The 15,382-nt window shown below is 44.5% G+C and overlaps 2 protein-coding genes across 2 annotated transcripts; both read right to left on the bottom strand.

Annotated features, from left to right (window-relative positions):
* Positions 1–225: 225 nt before the first annotated feature.
* Positions 226–7,887, bottom strand: LOC120653239. The gene is made up of 3 exons (XM_039931017.1): positions 7,672–7,887; positions 462–750; positions 226–242 (listed from the first exon to the last, which is right to left on the bottom strand). The coding sequence occupies exons 1-3, from the start codon at positions 7,885–7,887 to the stop codon at positions 226–228; spliced, it is 522 nt and encodes a 173-aa protein (XP_039786951.1).
* Positions 7,888–10,839: 2,952 nt separating this feature from the next.
* Positions 10,840–13,588, bottom strand: LOC120653238. Its single transcript, XM_039931016.1, has 2 exons — positions 13,481–13,588; positions 10,840–11,262 (listed from the first exon to the last, which is right to left on the bottom strand). Exons 1-2 carry the CDS (start codon positions 13,586–13,588, stop codon positions 10,840–10,842), a joined length of 531 nt encoding a protein of 176 aa, XP_039786950.1.
* Between the last annotated feature and the right edge of the window lie 1,794 nt (positions 13,589–15,382).

Here is a 15,382-nt window from a genome sequence, read left to right as displayed (position 1 = left end):
AGACTTAGGGTTTAGGGTTCTATTTTCGTCATCAAGTAAGATCAACAATTTCTAGAGGGTTTGGAGTGATCTAGCCCCACCATAAGAGGGTAGGAAGTGGGAGGAAGCTTGGTGTACGTGAGATTGGACTCGGATTCGACTACACCGGACTATCCGCCTCAGGCCACCGGACAGTCTGGTGGCGGGCACCTGCCCAAATTTGTGCTCAATATATGCCCCCTGTTTTCAGTGAAGGTCATGAGCTGAAAGCACCAGATACAACTTCGAGAATCAACATATATCTCATAGCCTACACAATTCCGAAGCTAATTAACCCCCGTTGCAACACATCGGCCTTTCTCAATCATCTTGCCACATGCTTGGGTATTATTTTTTCAAGAAGCGACCGTTCAATGCTTTGGACAGTTGCTTACCTTGCATATATGAATTACCAGGCACTACCCTTACTATTCTGAACGGACCTTCCCAGCTTGGAGTCCACTTGCCAAATCTTCTGTCCTTCGTCTTCAGTGGTAGCACCGTCTTCCACACGAGTTCTCTAATCTGGAAAGATTTGGCCTTGACCTTCTTGTTATATGCCTTCGCCACCATGGTCTTGTCCTTCTCTATCTCCTTCAGAGCCATCAATCTCTTGTCGGTGATTTCATCAATATTGTCCATCGTCAAGTCATGATATTCACCGACATTTAAATCATTTTGCTTAGCACACCTGTACGCATCCAAGTTTACCTCTACAGGTAGCACAGCATCCTGACCATAAACAAGCTCAAAAGGAAACACTTTAGTAGAACTATGTTTAGATATCGTATGAGCCCACAAAGCGTCCTGTTTCATACCCTAGGCCATCCTGTTTCATACCACCGGACCGTCCGGTGGCGTTGCACCAGACCGTCCGGTGCGTGGGACTTTCCCAGGCGGAGTTCACGAGGTCTGGCCTCACCTGGGACATTTGCAAGCACCGGACCGTCCGGTGGTGGTGCACCGGACCGTCCGGTGGGTGCTGTGAGGGCGCAGCTCCCCTCGGTCCAAATTGTTCGGTGGGTGCACTGGACCGTCCGGCGGTGAGCCACCGGACCGTCCGGTGGGTTCTGATGCGCGAGTGTTGCCTTGGCCCAGAACATCCGGTGGGTGCACTGGACCGTCCGGCGGTGAGCCACCGGACCGTCCGGTGGGTTCTGATGCGTGAGTGTTGCCTCGGCCCAGAACATCCGGTGTGTGTACCGGACCGTCCGGTGGGTCTGCACCGGACCGTCCGGTGCGTGCAGTGCCGGCTGGAGTTTTGGCTCGTTTTGCGTCGTTTCTCTTCGGCGTTTGAGCGAGTGCTTCCACATGTGTTTTCTCTACGTGTCCTAGGGTCGGTGGCACTAGTTTACTGTGCGATCTTGCACGTTTGAGAAGAGAGGGTTTTTCGGGGTCGAGTAAGTTTCGAGTTGACCTATTCACCCCCCCTCTAGGTCGCCTTTCGGTCCTTCACAACACCGGACCTTCCGATGGAACACCGGACTGTCCGGTGAGAGGACCGGACTGTCCGGCGGATACTGGCAATTGCGGTGGATTGCCTAATAGTGACGGTGGTGGCTTTGGTTGCCTTGGATAAAAATCTAGGGGCATCCCATACATCGGTTGAGTTTGCTGAGACTCATTTGTTCATGGGACGGAAAAGTAGATGCGACAGATTTTCCTTGAGCTTTTACTAGCTCTGTCATAGATGATTGTAATGCTTCTAATTCACTAGCTAGTTTCTGATGTCCTTGATCTACGTAACCTTTAACAACATGAGCAAATTGTGCGGTATCTAGATTACTTACATTGGGTCGAGCCAGAGCCATTGGTGAAGACGCCACTGGATTAAGAGCATCGAGAATGACCTCCTTCTCCTTCGTCACCTTCTTGTGGCGATCGATGGTGAAGTTCTCCAAGTACCTCTGCTTCATATCCTCCACCAATTGCTTCGCTTGCTCCTAGAACACTTCTTGATCTTCGGCCGACAAGTTCTCGAAGCTCGGCCTCACGATGTTGCTTTGGGTGACATTGGACGTATCCGTAATCTCAGCCATGATGGCTAGCTTCGGATTCTTTACCTCCCTAGCAGAGTCACCAAAAAGTGTGTTGGAACTGTTTTCGTGCCAATCACCACACGAACCCTAGAGCCTCGGCTCGGGGTCGCCGGACTGTCCGATGCCTGGCGCCGGACTGTTCGGTACGCCGGACTGTCCGATGGCTATCGCCGGACTGTCCGGTGACGGGCAGGGAGCTCGGGAAACCTTAGCGGCGCCCGAGAAAGATAACTATCACGCTTACATGGTGACGTACGGCAAGGTTTACGAGCAAACCAGCAAAGGATAACTATCGTACTTACGTGACGACGAACGACTAGTTTACGAGCAAACTAGCAAAGGAACCGTCGACGGCCTCACCCGGGAGGGACCCCGTCAGGGTGCGGATGCCGGCAGTGTGCCCTAGGCTGCTAGGGCGCCATCCCTGGTCGTGGAGATCAGAAGATGAACAGCAATAAAGAAGAAGATGAGAAACTAGGGTTTGGGAAGAGAGAACATAAAAGTAGATAAAAAGTAATGTTTGGTTCGATTGTGTGTGTTCCAATCGGCCTTACCCCTTCATATTTATAGGGGAGGGTGGTCTGGACCCTTGTACAAGTTAAAATCCACGAGATCCTGCACAATCCGCGAGATTGGATTCGGACTTGACTATATCGGACTATCCGATACAGCCCACCGGACTGTCCGCCGCTAGCCACCGGACGGTCCGGTGGTAGGCGCCTGCCCAATTTGGTGCTCAACACTACCAATGCAACAAGGGAGCTGGCTATATAGCAGCAAGAGCAAGGTGGTGGTGGGGGTGGGGTGGGGGGGGTGGAGATATGATAGTACGGTGATGAGGAGGCCCGGGTGCTCCGTCCCTCCTTATATAGACGACGACGCCAGACAGACACGGAATATTTCTTCTCGCTGATCTACATGATTGATTAATTGCTGGTATGCTAATAATGCTTGTACTAGTTGATTGTGCAGTGTGTGTACACATATATGGTTAGCTGTCCACACATACATCGCCATATATATCAATATCATCATCCCATCTAAATGGTGGTGGCAAGTCAACGCTACCTTACATTAGTATTAAACTCATAGCTAGACATACTGGCTTGCTGCGGCGATGAAGGTGGTCAGTCAGAGTAAGCAATCAGCAGCTAGCCCACTCTACTAGTTGGAGTAACCGTTACGGATGCATGCATGGATCGGAGGAGGAACTGAGTTGGAGAAATTATCCAGGATAGGACTATTCGTACGTACTCCATGCGGTTGTTGCCGTGCGGTGCGGCGCCGTATCCGTGTGCTATCATATCATACAACGTTCTATCAGAATCTCAGATTATTAGCTGAGCTAGCTAGGGTTGACTTGCTGCCCTGGCCTCCCCCATACGGAACCGGATCCGCTGCAGTTACCTCCCCTGCAGTTGGGTCACTGCCACGTGGGCCCCACGCGTGCAGGCCCCACACGCAGTGACTCAACTGCACGGCTGCCAACTGCAGTGGAGCCTCGTCCCCCCATACATGTCCGTTGCATACTTCATAACTACATCTCAAAAATACATGCTTCTGATTGGTTGGATGATCCATCCGTTTGACTAACCAGAGGAAACTAATAATACTCCCTCCGCGCTTCAAATTTTAGATCGTTTGACCCCCTCATCTTATTTAACCTTTTTTGTGAAAACAAGTAAAAATTAAAATCATACCGTACCTCAAGTATATATAATTTATGTAAACTAAATCATAGTGAAAATAAATGTTAAGTATGAGATTTTGGATAATATGAGTAAGTAAAAATGTAAAAATTAGTGTTGAAAAATCAAATGGAGGGAGTATGCATGCCAATAATTTTCTCTCTTCCCTTTCATTATTTTTTAGTATATCTCTGGTTAGTACAAGGTGGCAGAGGTGTGGGTATGCGTTAGGCTGGGCTCCCCAGGGCGCCCATCCAACCCTGCCTATCCACTATTCCAATACTTTCTTCTCTGTCTGCAGTGTCGTACAGTGTATGGGCACCCTCTTTTGGGCGCTTTGGTGACCTCAGCCTTACAACCGTTTGGTTCGAGTCTTCTCCTCAATAACCTGAATTCATATGTATATGCACGCTCCTCCAGTCCTCCTACTACACCATATGAGTGCAAGTACACATGGTCGCCGGTGGCCCCTGCTAGCTGCTGCCATGTGAGTGCGATTTCTGTGGGTTATAGCAAGCCGCAAATATCAGATATTTTTCAAACCACTTCTCTCTCTCAATGGGAAGCAGGCTACGGAGTACCTTCTAAGGCTGTCTCCGGCAGTCTGCCTATATGAACTGCCTATAATATTTATAATATTGTTTGACACTGTAGCGGTACTATAGCCAGAAAGATGGGTAGTTGGAATAGTGATAGGCAAGATGATATAGGCAAGCTGCTGGAGATAGCCTAAGTACCGGTGGGTATTATTTCAAATACTAAAAAATGTTTTTTTCTCATTGAGGGAATATTAATTAAATCCAATGTCATTTACACATCTTCGAACAAGGTGAGAAAAAAAAGGCTTGAGCCACTCCTGACACATCTGCATAATGTTGACGCAAATCTCGGTCAACACACGAACACACTAGATCGTGCGCGCGTGAGAAAGAGCTCGATGCAGCTCTCTCTGCGTGGAGCGGTCAGACCAGTCGCCGGTGAGAATCGGCGATGGCCGACGAACGCGAACCCGGGAGAGACCCCGTCAGGGTAGGCGCACGTAGGGTTGTTCTAGATCGGCAGGCCACCTAGAACGCCTTCAAACATCGCGGAGATGAGGGAAGAACAGCAGATGGGGTTGGAAAAGCTTGGGTTTGGAGAAGAAGATAAAAAGTAGAGTTTGTATTGATTTTGTTCGATTGGATACCCTAATCGGCTGTGACCCTTTATATCTATAGGGTGGGGTGGACTTATCCCGCAAGAAATCATGTTTACAGATCTAAATCTATAAAAATCTCTAGTTGTACTCGGACTCTACCTATACCGGTCAGACCGGTCGGACCAGACAGGCCACAGTGCCTCGAACGGTCAGACCGCTCGGTCAGACCAGTCAGACCGGTTGGTGCCAATTTTGGCTGTCAACATATGCCCCCTGTTTTTTGGTAAAGCTTACTTGCCAAAAAACATTCTTCTGAGCCAAAATTGTCTAAGGGCGATAAACAATTATCGGCCATGTTTTGCTCAAGTCGATGTTGAAACAACTTGTTTGGGCCGCCACACCTTCTTCATTGTCGCTGACGTCTTTGGCACGGCCTCCACTTGTTGCTCCATTGCCTACTTCTTGCGCATACGTTGCAGCCTTCGCTTCTGAGTATGAGATAAGTCTGAGGGACACTACCTCGGCTGTAAATACTTTGAATCTTACTCCTTGTTCTCCTCATTCTCTTTGCTGCAATCAACATCTTGCTTGACCGGATTATTACTAGCAACAATCGGTCTTTGTAGTAATGTATGATTTGGATACATAGGAGGATATTGAATATAATATGATTGCATATGCATCCTACTATAATCCATAGGTGTATAAAAGTAAAGATACCAGCAATACCATGAAGCAATCGGTCCACTAGATGAAGTATAATTACCTTGACTCGATTGCTCTTGATGTCTTGACGATGATCCCGTATCCTTTACTTCGCTTGGTCGCCCCTTCTGTCTCTGAACACTCCCTTCCTTCTCATATTTGGCCAAGAGTTCCTTAAAACTCGGCCTTGTCTTGATTTTGGAGGAGTTGCCAGATCTTCTGGGCGCACCGGTCAGACTGGTCCCACGACCGGTCAGACCGCCGCTGTGGCTGGTCAGACCGGTCGACTTGTTGTCGGCCTTCATTTTCTTGTCTTGCCCCCCGAGTGTTTTTGCGCCTTCAGGGGTCTTCAATGTCAGCTTCTTTTCAGGTCTTTCATCACCAATGGCTACATTTTTTCCTTTAGTTGATTCGGCTTGACTTGGCCGAACTAACACTTTAGGATTATTCAATTCCAATATATGCACCGGGAAAGGATTATGATCAACTTGCATATCAAGAATAACCAATCATCCTTCATTAATGGCCGATTGAATTTGTCTACGTAATACATTGCAATCATTAGTGGCATGCGAGAAAGTATTATGCAATTTGCAATATGCTCGCCGCTTCAATTCTTCAAGCGGCGGTAAAGTATGTGACATCTTGACGTATCCAATCCTATACAACTCATCAAATATCCTTTCGCACTTGGATACATCAAAAGTAAATTTTTCATCCTGCCGATTTTTGTGAATCGGCTTAAGAGCAGAATAAGTAAATGGTTTGGCTTGAGATGGCCAAACAAATTCAGCACCATATACATCTTTAGACTCATCGTCCGAACAATCTGAATTGCATTCTAAAGTATGCACACTAGAACGATGATGTATGAGACTCTTGAGGCTCTTTGCTTCGGCTTTCTATAGCCAAAGCTCTTTGATGCACCTGAGTAACGGTAAAGAAATCATAGCCCTCTAATCTTTCTTTAATATGAGAGCGCAAGCCATTAAAAGCCAAATCAGCTAAATCCTTTTCTGCAATATTCACACTAAAGCATCGGTTTTTTATATCGCGGAATCGTCTTATGTAATCATTGACAGATTCATCACGCAATTGTCTAACCGATGTCAAGTGAGACAATTTAAGCTCATCATGCCCACAGAAAAAGTGCTCATGGAACTTCTGCTCTAATTGTTCCCATGAGCCAATAGAATTAGGTGCCAAAGAAGAAAACCAGGAGAAAGCGGTTCCAGTTAGAGATAAAGAAAATAAACGCACTTTCAACTCGTTTATTGAACCAGCTTCTCCTAATTGGGCAAGATACTGACTAATATGCTCAAAAGTGCTCTTATTATCTTCCCCACTGAATTTAACAAACTCAGGCAACCTAAAACCAACAAGGTATGCAACCGAATCAAACGAAGTAGGATACGGCTTTTGGTATGTGCGGGTTTTACTTCTAACATCCACTCCAAAACTTTCTCTAAGCAGATTAGCCAAATCATTCTTATAATCAGTAAGCATTTTATCGAAATTACTCGAAGAATTTGGCTGTGTGGATGTAGATACCTCTCGCTGGTTTGAAACAAACTGACCGGATGAACCGGTCTGACCGGTATGTACGACCGGTCGAACCGGTGGGGGGGAACCGGTCTGACCGGGCTGATATACCGGTCTGACCGGTCTCTGCCGGTTCTGCCAACGCTGCACATATCGGTCGAACATCTCATCGGAGATAGGACCGATGTGTGGCACTGAGTTCCTAGAGATTTCTGGTGGTGTGTACTGAACAATCTCGTTTGTTCAGCTAATGTTGGCCGAACCAGAAATACTCATAATGGGGTCAGTGTATGTAGGTGTCACAGTTTGACCACTGAAATAATTCATCGGCATCCCATATTGAGGTTGACTCCCATCGGAATACACAAAATTCAGAAGTAGAAACAGATGGAGGTTCATCGGCTGTTTCTGGTTTCTTACCAGCCGATTCCCTTTCCTTAGAGCTAAGCCAATTAACCCAATAAACATCACGCTTAGCTAGCAATTTCTGAATTTGTTCCATAGTAACACCAGGAGGTGGAGCAGTTACAGCAGGTGTTACCTCAGTAGATGCATCTGTGGAGGCAGAAGCGAAGTCGATCTCCTTGATCTTTGTGATGTTGCCGCATCGATCGATCTTGATGCTCGCAAGCGCCGCTTGTAGATCTTCTTCATCGCGCTTCTTCTTGTGCTCCTCCAGCAGCAGACGAACGTCCTCCGGAAGATGCTCATATGAAGGGATGATGTTCTCCTTGTCGATTTTTGTGTTGGAGCCCATCTTCTTTGGAGTAGATTAGATCGGTTTTATTAACCAAGATCTTTCTCCCCAGCGGAGTCGCCAAAAAGTATGTTGACACAAATCTCAGTCAACACACGAACGCACTAGATCGTGCGGCGCGAAAAAGAGCTCGATGCAGCTCTCTCTGCGTGGAGCGGTCAGACCGGTCGCCGGTGAGAATCGGCGACGGCCGACGAACGCGAACCCAGGAGGGACCCCGTCAGGATAGGCGCACGTAGGGTTGTTCTAGGATCGGCAGGCCACCTAGAACGCCTTCAAACGCCGCGGAGACGAGGGAAGAATAGCAGATGAGGTTGGAAAAGCTAGGGTTTGGAGAAGAAGATAAAAAGTAGAGTTTGTATTGATTTTGTTCGATTGGATACCCTAATCGGCCGTGACCCTTTAGCGTCTTAAGTACCATTAATAATTATGCGTTTGAGCTAGCTCGTGTTCATCGTCGACAACGGTTCCTAGTAGTAGCTATTTATAGGGTGGGGTGGACTTATCCCGCAAGAAATCCTGTTTACAGATCTAAATCTATAAAAATCTCTAGTTGTACTCGGACTCTACCTGTACCGGTCAGACCGGTCGGTCCCTGCCGGACAGGCCACAGTGTCTCGACCGGTCAGACCGCTTGGTCAGACCGGTCAGATCGCTTGGTGCCAATTTTGGCTGTCAACACATAACTGCATCGGTATACACATCAATATACCAAATAACTAGCTGTATATAAGACGACGATATATGTGTGAGTGATCTTGCTGCATATATAAATAAAATCAAATACGTACGCACGCTTGCCTAAATTTTCAACCTGTTCCTGCTGGTTTGCAGTTCAGACTATTATAGGTAGAAGCAACTGAAATCAAAAGCCGATTTGTTGACGTGAGAGGTAGGGCATATACACATACTGTATTAGACGAATAGATGTGAAAGCAAGAAAACGTTTGCACATATCAAAATTAGAATAGTAGCTGAAGGAACGGTAGACCGTCTGTCGCATCACTCGAGCGTAATCGGCGAGATGATCATATTCAGATTATATATCATAATAGTATATATACTCCGATCCGCCTCACATTCTGGACCCTGTTCTTCTCATAACATGACGTGTTGACGTGTACAGACAGGAAGACAGCTAAGGCTGAATCCAACAGTTTTCCCATCCTCCCATCCCCTATCACTATTCCAAATACGGGCTCTCTGTGTACACTACAGAACAGTGCTATAACAGTATAACATTTAATTTTGGGGTAGTGGTAGGGGGAGGCGTTGGTTAATCACATGACATATTTTATCGCTTCTTCATTTCACATGAGTTTTTTTTCTGCACTTCTTTTTCTTTTAGTTTTCTCTGTTGTACGTCAAACACTAGATATAATAGCTGTCGTTTTACGGTGACCGATCATCGCAGTCTCTGCCCGACTGTACTTATAATAATTCTTCACTGAGGATACCAGACACATATAGTGATCATCCATTAATAACTAACATGATCCAACAGGTAACTGATGCTACGAGCGTACTACGTTGTTTGGCGCATGCAGAAAAGATATATACATACTGCGACATGCAGCAGACAAAAAAAAAGAGGAAAGAAATCAGAAGATTGGATCGATCGATGTGGATGCAGAATAGAATCGATCTATCTGCAGCAGGGCATACATATGCACAGTAGTAACGTACGGAGTAGGCAGTTTGCTCGTGACTGAAAAGGCAAAAGGACCTTTATTTGTGGCTTTAATTTGCTGCATGCATCAAGCATAAATTTTGATCCCTAATAAAGATGATGAGGCGTACCCGTGTCTCATGCTAGCTAGCTTCCACATACTTCATACGTATTCACGCTTATCCTACTCTTGGTTCTCCTTCCATTCCATCTTAGTATCCCACAATTCTAAGCACCACACTGGATTTATTTTGGCAACAAGAGGACACAACGCCACTGGATTTATTTAGTCATTACCGATGCATCCCAGTCCATCTCATCTTCTCATATCGTGAAACTTCTTGAACGGTGGATTCGCCACAGTACTTATATCGGTCGAACTTGTACATGAGCTGTAGTACAATATACATGGGGAAACAAGGCACTACATATATATAAACAGAGTTATGGGACGATTGGTACTATCAAGTAAATTCTTTCGATCTTTTACAGCTCACTTAACTTTCCTTAGTAAAACAAGGCACATGTGAAAAAGCATAAAGCTAGTAACACAAAAATTTAACAACACTTAGACGAAGTCTATCAATATACACGAATATTTAAAAGAAACTCTTGTTGGTACGGTTTCGCGCCAATAACCACAAAGCCCCCAGGGCTCGCGCTTCCTGCATGAGGCGCCGCAGGGCCTGCTGCCCGCGCCGGACAGTCCAGTGAAGGTCACTGGATAGTCCGGTGGCGCAGGAGCTCGGTAGAACCTAGATCAAAACCCCGGAAGGGACCACATCAGGGAGGCTTAGTGCTAGGGTTGCTCTAGCGTCGGCATGCCACCTAGAGCTTTTCAGGGCGCGTAGAGTCGACAAGAGGCGAAGTTGAGGGTTGGAGAAGAGAATTAGGGTTTGGGATAAAAGACTTGGATAAAAAGTAATTGATAAATTCGATTGTGGATGCATCATTCAGCCTTGCCCCTTCATATTAATAGGAGAGGGTGGTCTTGATCCTGTTACAAATCGAAATCCATGAGATCCTGCACAAATCGCAAGATTCTACTCGAACTCGACAGAACCGGACTGTCCGGTATAGTCCACCGGACTATGCCAGCCACCGGACTGTCCGGTGGCGGGTGCCTGGACAGGCTTGCCCAATTTAGTGCTCAACATATGCCCCCTTCTTTTAGTGAAGGTCATGAGCTGAGCACCAAATACAACTTCAAGAATCAACAGATATCTCATAGCCTAAACAATTCGGAAGTTAACTAAACCTTCGCTGCGAAACATTGGCCTTTCTCAAGCATGTTGCCACATGATTGGGTAATATTTCTTCAAGAAGCGGCCATTCAATGCCTTGGGCAGCTGGTTACCTTGCAAATCTTCTAACATATTTGAATTACCAGGAACCACCCTTGTTACTCTAAACGGACCTTCCCAGCTTGGATACCACTTGCCGAATCTCCTGTCTTTAGTCTTCAATGGCAGCACCGTCTTCCACACGAGCTCTCTAATCTGAAAAGACTTGGCCTTTACCTTCTTGTTGTATGCTTTCGCCACCATGATCTTGTCCTTGTCTATCTCCTTTAGAGCCATCAACTTCTTATCGGCGACTTCAACAACGTTGTCCATCATCAAATCGTGGTACTCACCGATGTCCAAATCATTTTGCTTAGCACACTTGTACACATCCAAGTTTACCTCTATAGGGAGCATAACATCCTGACCATAAACAAGCTCGAAAGGAAAAACTTTAGTAGCACGTGTTTAGATATCCTATGAGCCCACAGAGCTTCAGGCAAAATCTTATGCCAACACCGAGGGTGATTGACGATCTTTCTCTTGATAAGATTAATAATTACATTATTGCTAGACTCGGCCTGACCATTGGCATGAGCATAATAATTAAGGAGAGGAATTGATCAACTTAATCTTGTATGATTCGGCAAAATCACATACCTTCTTAGACATAAAAGAAGCACCTTGATGCGTATTTAAAGTTTGAGGAATACCGAATCTATGAATAATATCTTCAGTAATAAACTCAATTACATTCTTATGTGTAATATTCTTCAATATAATGGCTTTAGCCCATTTGTTGAAGTAATCAGTAGCCATAAACAGCAACCGATATCCCTTAGAAGATGACGGATGAATGTCACCAATGAAGTCTAAACGTCATCATCTGAACGGCCAAAGCTTGATTATGGGATGCAATTTAGCTGCAGAAACCATCTGTAAGTCACCAAACTTTTGACATACCTGGCATCCCATGTAGTACCTGAAACAATCGGCAATCATACTAGGCCAATGGAACCCCCCTGTTCTTTGGCAAAACTTGCGTGCCAAAGAACACTTATCTGGACCAAAATTATCTAAGGGCGACGAATAACAATGCATCGGCCATACATTATATTTAAACATGCTAAAATAGCCGAACTAAGAGAACTAGAATGTAACAATTTCTAGCTTACGATCAGCAAACTATTTCGGCTTTACATTCCTTAGCATGTTCAATAACAAAAATCTTGAGACGGCCAATGCGGCCGATTATACAAATCATAGCTCCTTGGTAAAGTATAAAACTGATAATCACAATATGGCAGCAAAGGATTATGACCAAACCATGGATTAGACACACCTAAATATGCAGACCATGGTACGTGCATCGACGGGATGAATGACGAAGACCAATACGATGACCGTTGATGCTTTCTTGATCTTGGTGGTGAAGAACTCCTTCATTTGCCTTCCAATTGATTGCTTTGTTTTTGCACAGATATCTTCTTATATTTATCCAGAAGCTACTCAAAGGTCAGCTTGATCCTATTTTTTTGCACCACCAGACTTCCCAGGTTCAGACCGGTCAGACCGGTCTGACGAACCGATCAGACCGGTCCTGTCAGAACCGATATGGTTGCTCTTATCTTGCCCCCCGGCCGAACTTGAACATTGTTCGACTACATTATCAGGATCATCATTGGGGACAATTTTACTAATTGAGCTATCCGATTGTTCTTCAACAACCGGCTTCTCTTTATCTAGTGTCAAATCTGAATTTTTGTTTAATCATCCATCTTTTTTGACACGATAAACTTTTTTGATCACCTTGTGTTTTTTTTCTGCACAGGACGATTTTTAGGATCAAAACAGCCATTAATTGTAGGTGATGGCTTACTAATTGCCGACTCTTTATAGGTAATATAATTTGGGTACAAATATGTAGAAAGAGAAGGCATAAAGGAATTATAATACCATGACGGATAAAAATAGGGCATGCTATAATAAGACCCGCATGGCATATGTATAGACGACCTATATGATGAAAACGGCATTGAATTAGGAAAAGTATTCGGCTGCCGATTCCGATCATGGAATTGCTGTCTTGGAGTATATCTCGAGTGTTTTGGATGTTTTGACCGACTAGCATCATTATTTTGTTTTTTAGATTTAGCGGGAAGATCTCCAAGAAAGGGCTTCGGCTTTTCCTTTTGATGCTTGTGACGGTCTTTGGATTCAACAGTTTTCCAAACACCAATCTCGGGTTTTTTGGGCTTAACCATCTTAAGTTTTGATTTATTTTCAAAATCCTAGATGAACCGGTTAGACCGATCGTGAAACCGGTCAGACCGGTTGCAATGCAACCAGCATCTTTGTCTTTGTTTTGTTGCCCCCCGAGCGTTGAAGTACTAGATTTAGTTTTTGTGCTCTTGTTAGGGGATTTTGGTTCAACAATTTCGGCTTGGGACGGTTGAATTGTATCTTGACAAGCAACATCAGGCAAATTTTTGCAAGGATAATTGGCCGGTTTTTCAATAGCCGACTTTTAAATAACAGGAATTGGATTTGCTTTATCCACTAAATCAATTAGTTCAGGTTTACCAAGCAAATACTTGATATAGATACGGTCACTATTGGATAAAATACTTGTAGACAGTACCTTTCTCAGAACATCGTGGTATGATGGTGATCCTTTATTCTCCATCCAGTATGAAAAACTCAGGTCGATCTGTACTCGAAGAATCTCCTGACATAGTTCAGAAGTCATCGCCATAGGTATGTCTTCAGATTGGACCATATTGTTAGTGCTTGATTTCAGTTATGCAAAACCGAAACACCTTTGTCCCCAGCGGAGTCGCCAATTTGTGTTGACGCCTTTTACGGGCCAACACACGATCGCGCTAGGTTGCGCGACGCGAGGAGGGGCTCCTTGCAGCACCTCTTGCGTGGAGCGGTCAGACCGGTCAGAGGGACCGGTCAGATCGGTCGCCGTGTAGAACGACGACGATCCAACGAACGCTCGCCCGAGAGGGACCCCGTCGGGGCAAGCGCACGTAGAGTTGCCCTAGGCCAGCTAGGGCATCCTCAAACGCCATGGAGACGAGAGAAGAACAACATGTCGAGGTTGGAAAAGTAGGGTAAAGAGAAAAGGTAAAGAAAATAAAAGATAAATGTATTTGATTGGTTCGATTGGGTTGTCCCTTCAATCGGCCGTGGCCCTTTATATTTATAGGGTGGGGAAGACTTACCCCGTAAGAAATCATGTTTACAGATCTAAATCTATTAAGAAATCTAATTGTACTCGGACTCCTCCTAGACCGGTCAGACCGGTTGGTCATGCTAGACCGTCTACAGACGCTAGACTGGTCAGACCGCCTGGACATACCGGTCAGACTGGTCTGTTCAGGTTGCTGCCAATTTTAATCGTCAACAATTATCTCACAAGTCTGTTTCCTTTTTAGTATGCAATATAGTCCCTCTAATTATTTCAACTATAACATATAAATCCTCATGCAGTGTGATTAAATAATATAATGGAGCCTTTTTTATGGCTAACCGCGTACTGTTGATTACAGAAAAATTGCAACTAGAAAAATGCAGTTGCAACGGAAATAGACACAAGATATTTATGTAAAAGTCCATCACTAACATTGAAATAAGCATTGTATAGGAAAGTAAATTAGTTTCATTGCACTTTCTGGCATGGCCAATGAGGCTGGCATGTTAGACATAATTAATTAACGGTATTCGTGTAATTTTACCTATGTACCTCACGAGCCTTTTCTCTTAGACTCCCTTGGTCTTAAAATATAAGAAACTTTAGTTTGTCCTAAATTTGATAAGAAAAGTAATAATATTTTGAATCTCAAATAAGAATAATTAGATCTATTACGAAAGATATTTTCGTAATTTATTTTTGATGTGTTAGATGTTAATATTCTTCTCCATAAATTTTATCAGGCTACTTAGGATGGAAGGAGTAGGTCAAAGCCGACATCTTCTTCTCATGGTTAAAATTTCTATCTTGGAGCATCTCCAGCAGTTCCTCAATAAACATTCCGAATAAGGTGTTATTGGGATATCCCAATACCACGCTTTCATGGATTATTAGGAGAGATACACAACCTCCCAATAATCTTGTCCAATACAATTACCTTTTTGGGCAAGCATGAATCTTCCTTTACTAGAAAGGTCCGCGGCTTTGCCGCGTGGGTTCCATATTTCGCATCGTAGGTTTGTAGTTCATGCATATAATAATTATAGTATATTTTGGGTCTAGAAAATAAGGGTTGTACCACTTGGTTTTATTCAGCAGGATGATCCCTTCATTGAAAGGATTAGATTATCAGGTATGCAAAATTAGCCTTGAAGTGATAACAACATACACATATACTGCTGAGAAGGTTGATGTTATCTTTTCTATAATTGAACATCATTCAATGTATATATGCAAAATTAGCCTTGAAGTGATAACAACATACACATATACTGCTGAGAAGGTTGATGTTATCTTTTCTATAATTGAACATCAATCAATGTATATTTATTTTTATCTAATAGA

Source organism: Panicum virgatum, chromosome 1N (genome assembly GCF_016808335.1).
Source record: "Panicum virgatum strain AP13 chromosome 1N, P.virgatum_v5, whole genome shotgun sequence".
NCBI lineage: Eukaryota > Viridiplantae > Streptophyta > Magnoliopsida > Poales > Poaceae > Panicum > Panicum virgatum.
Note: the sequence above shows the minus strand (reverse complement) of the source record. Positions and strands in the feature narration are given on the sequence as shown.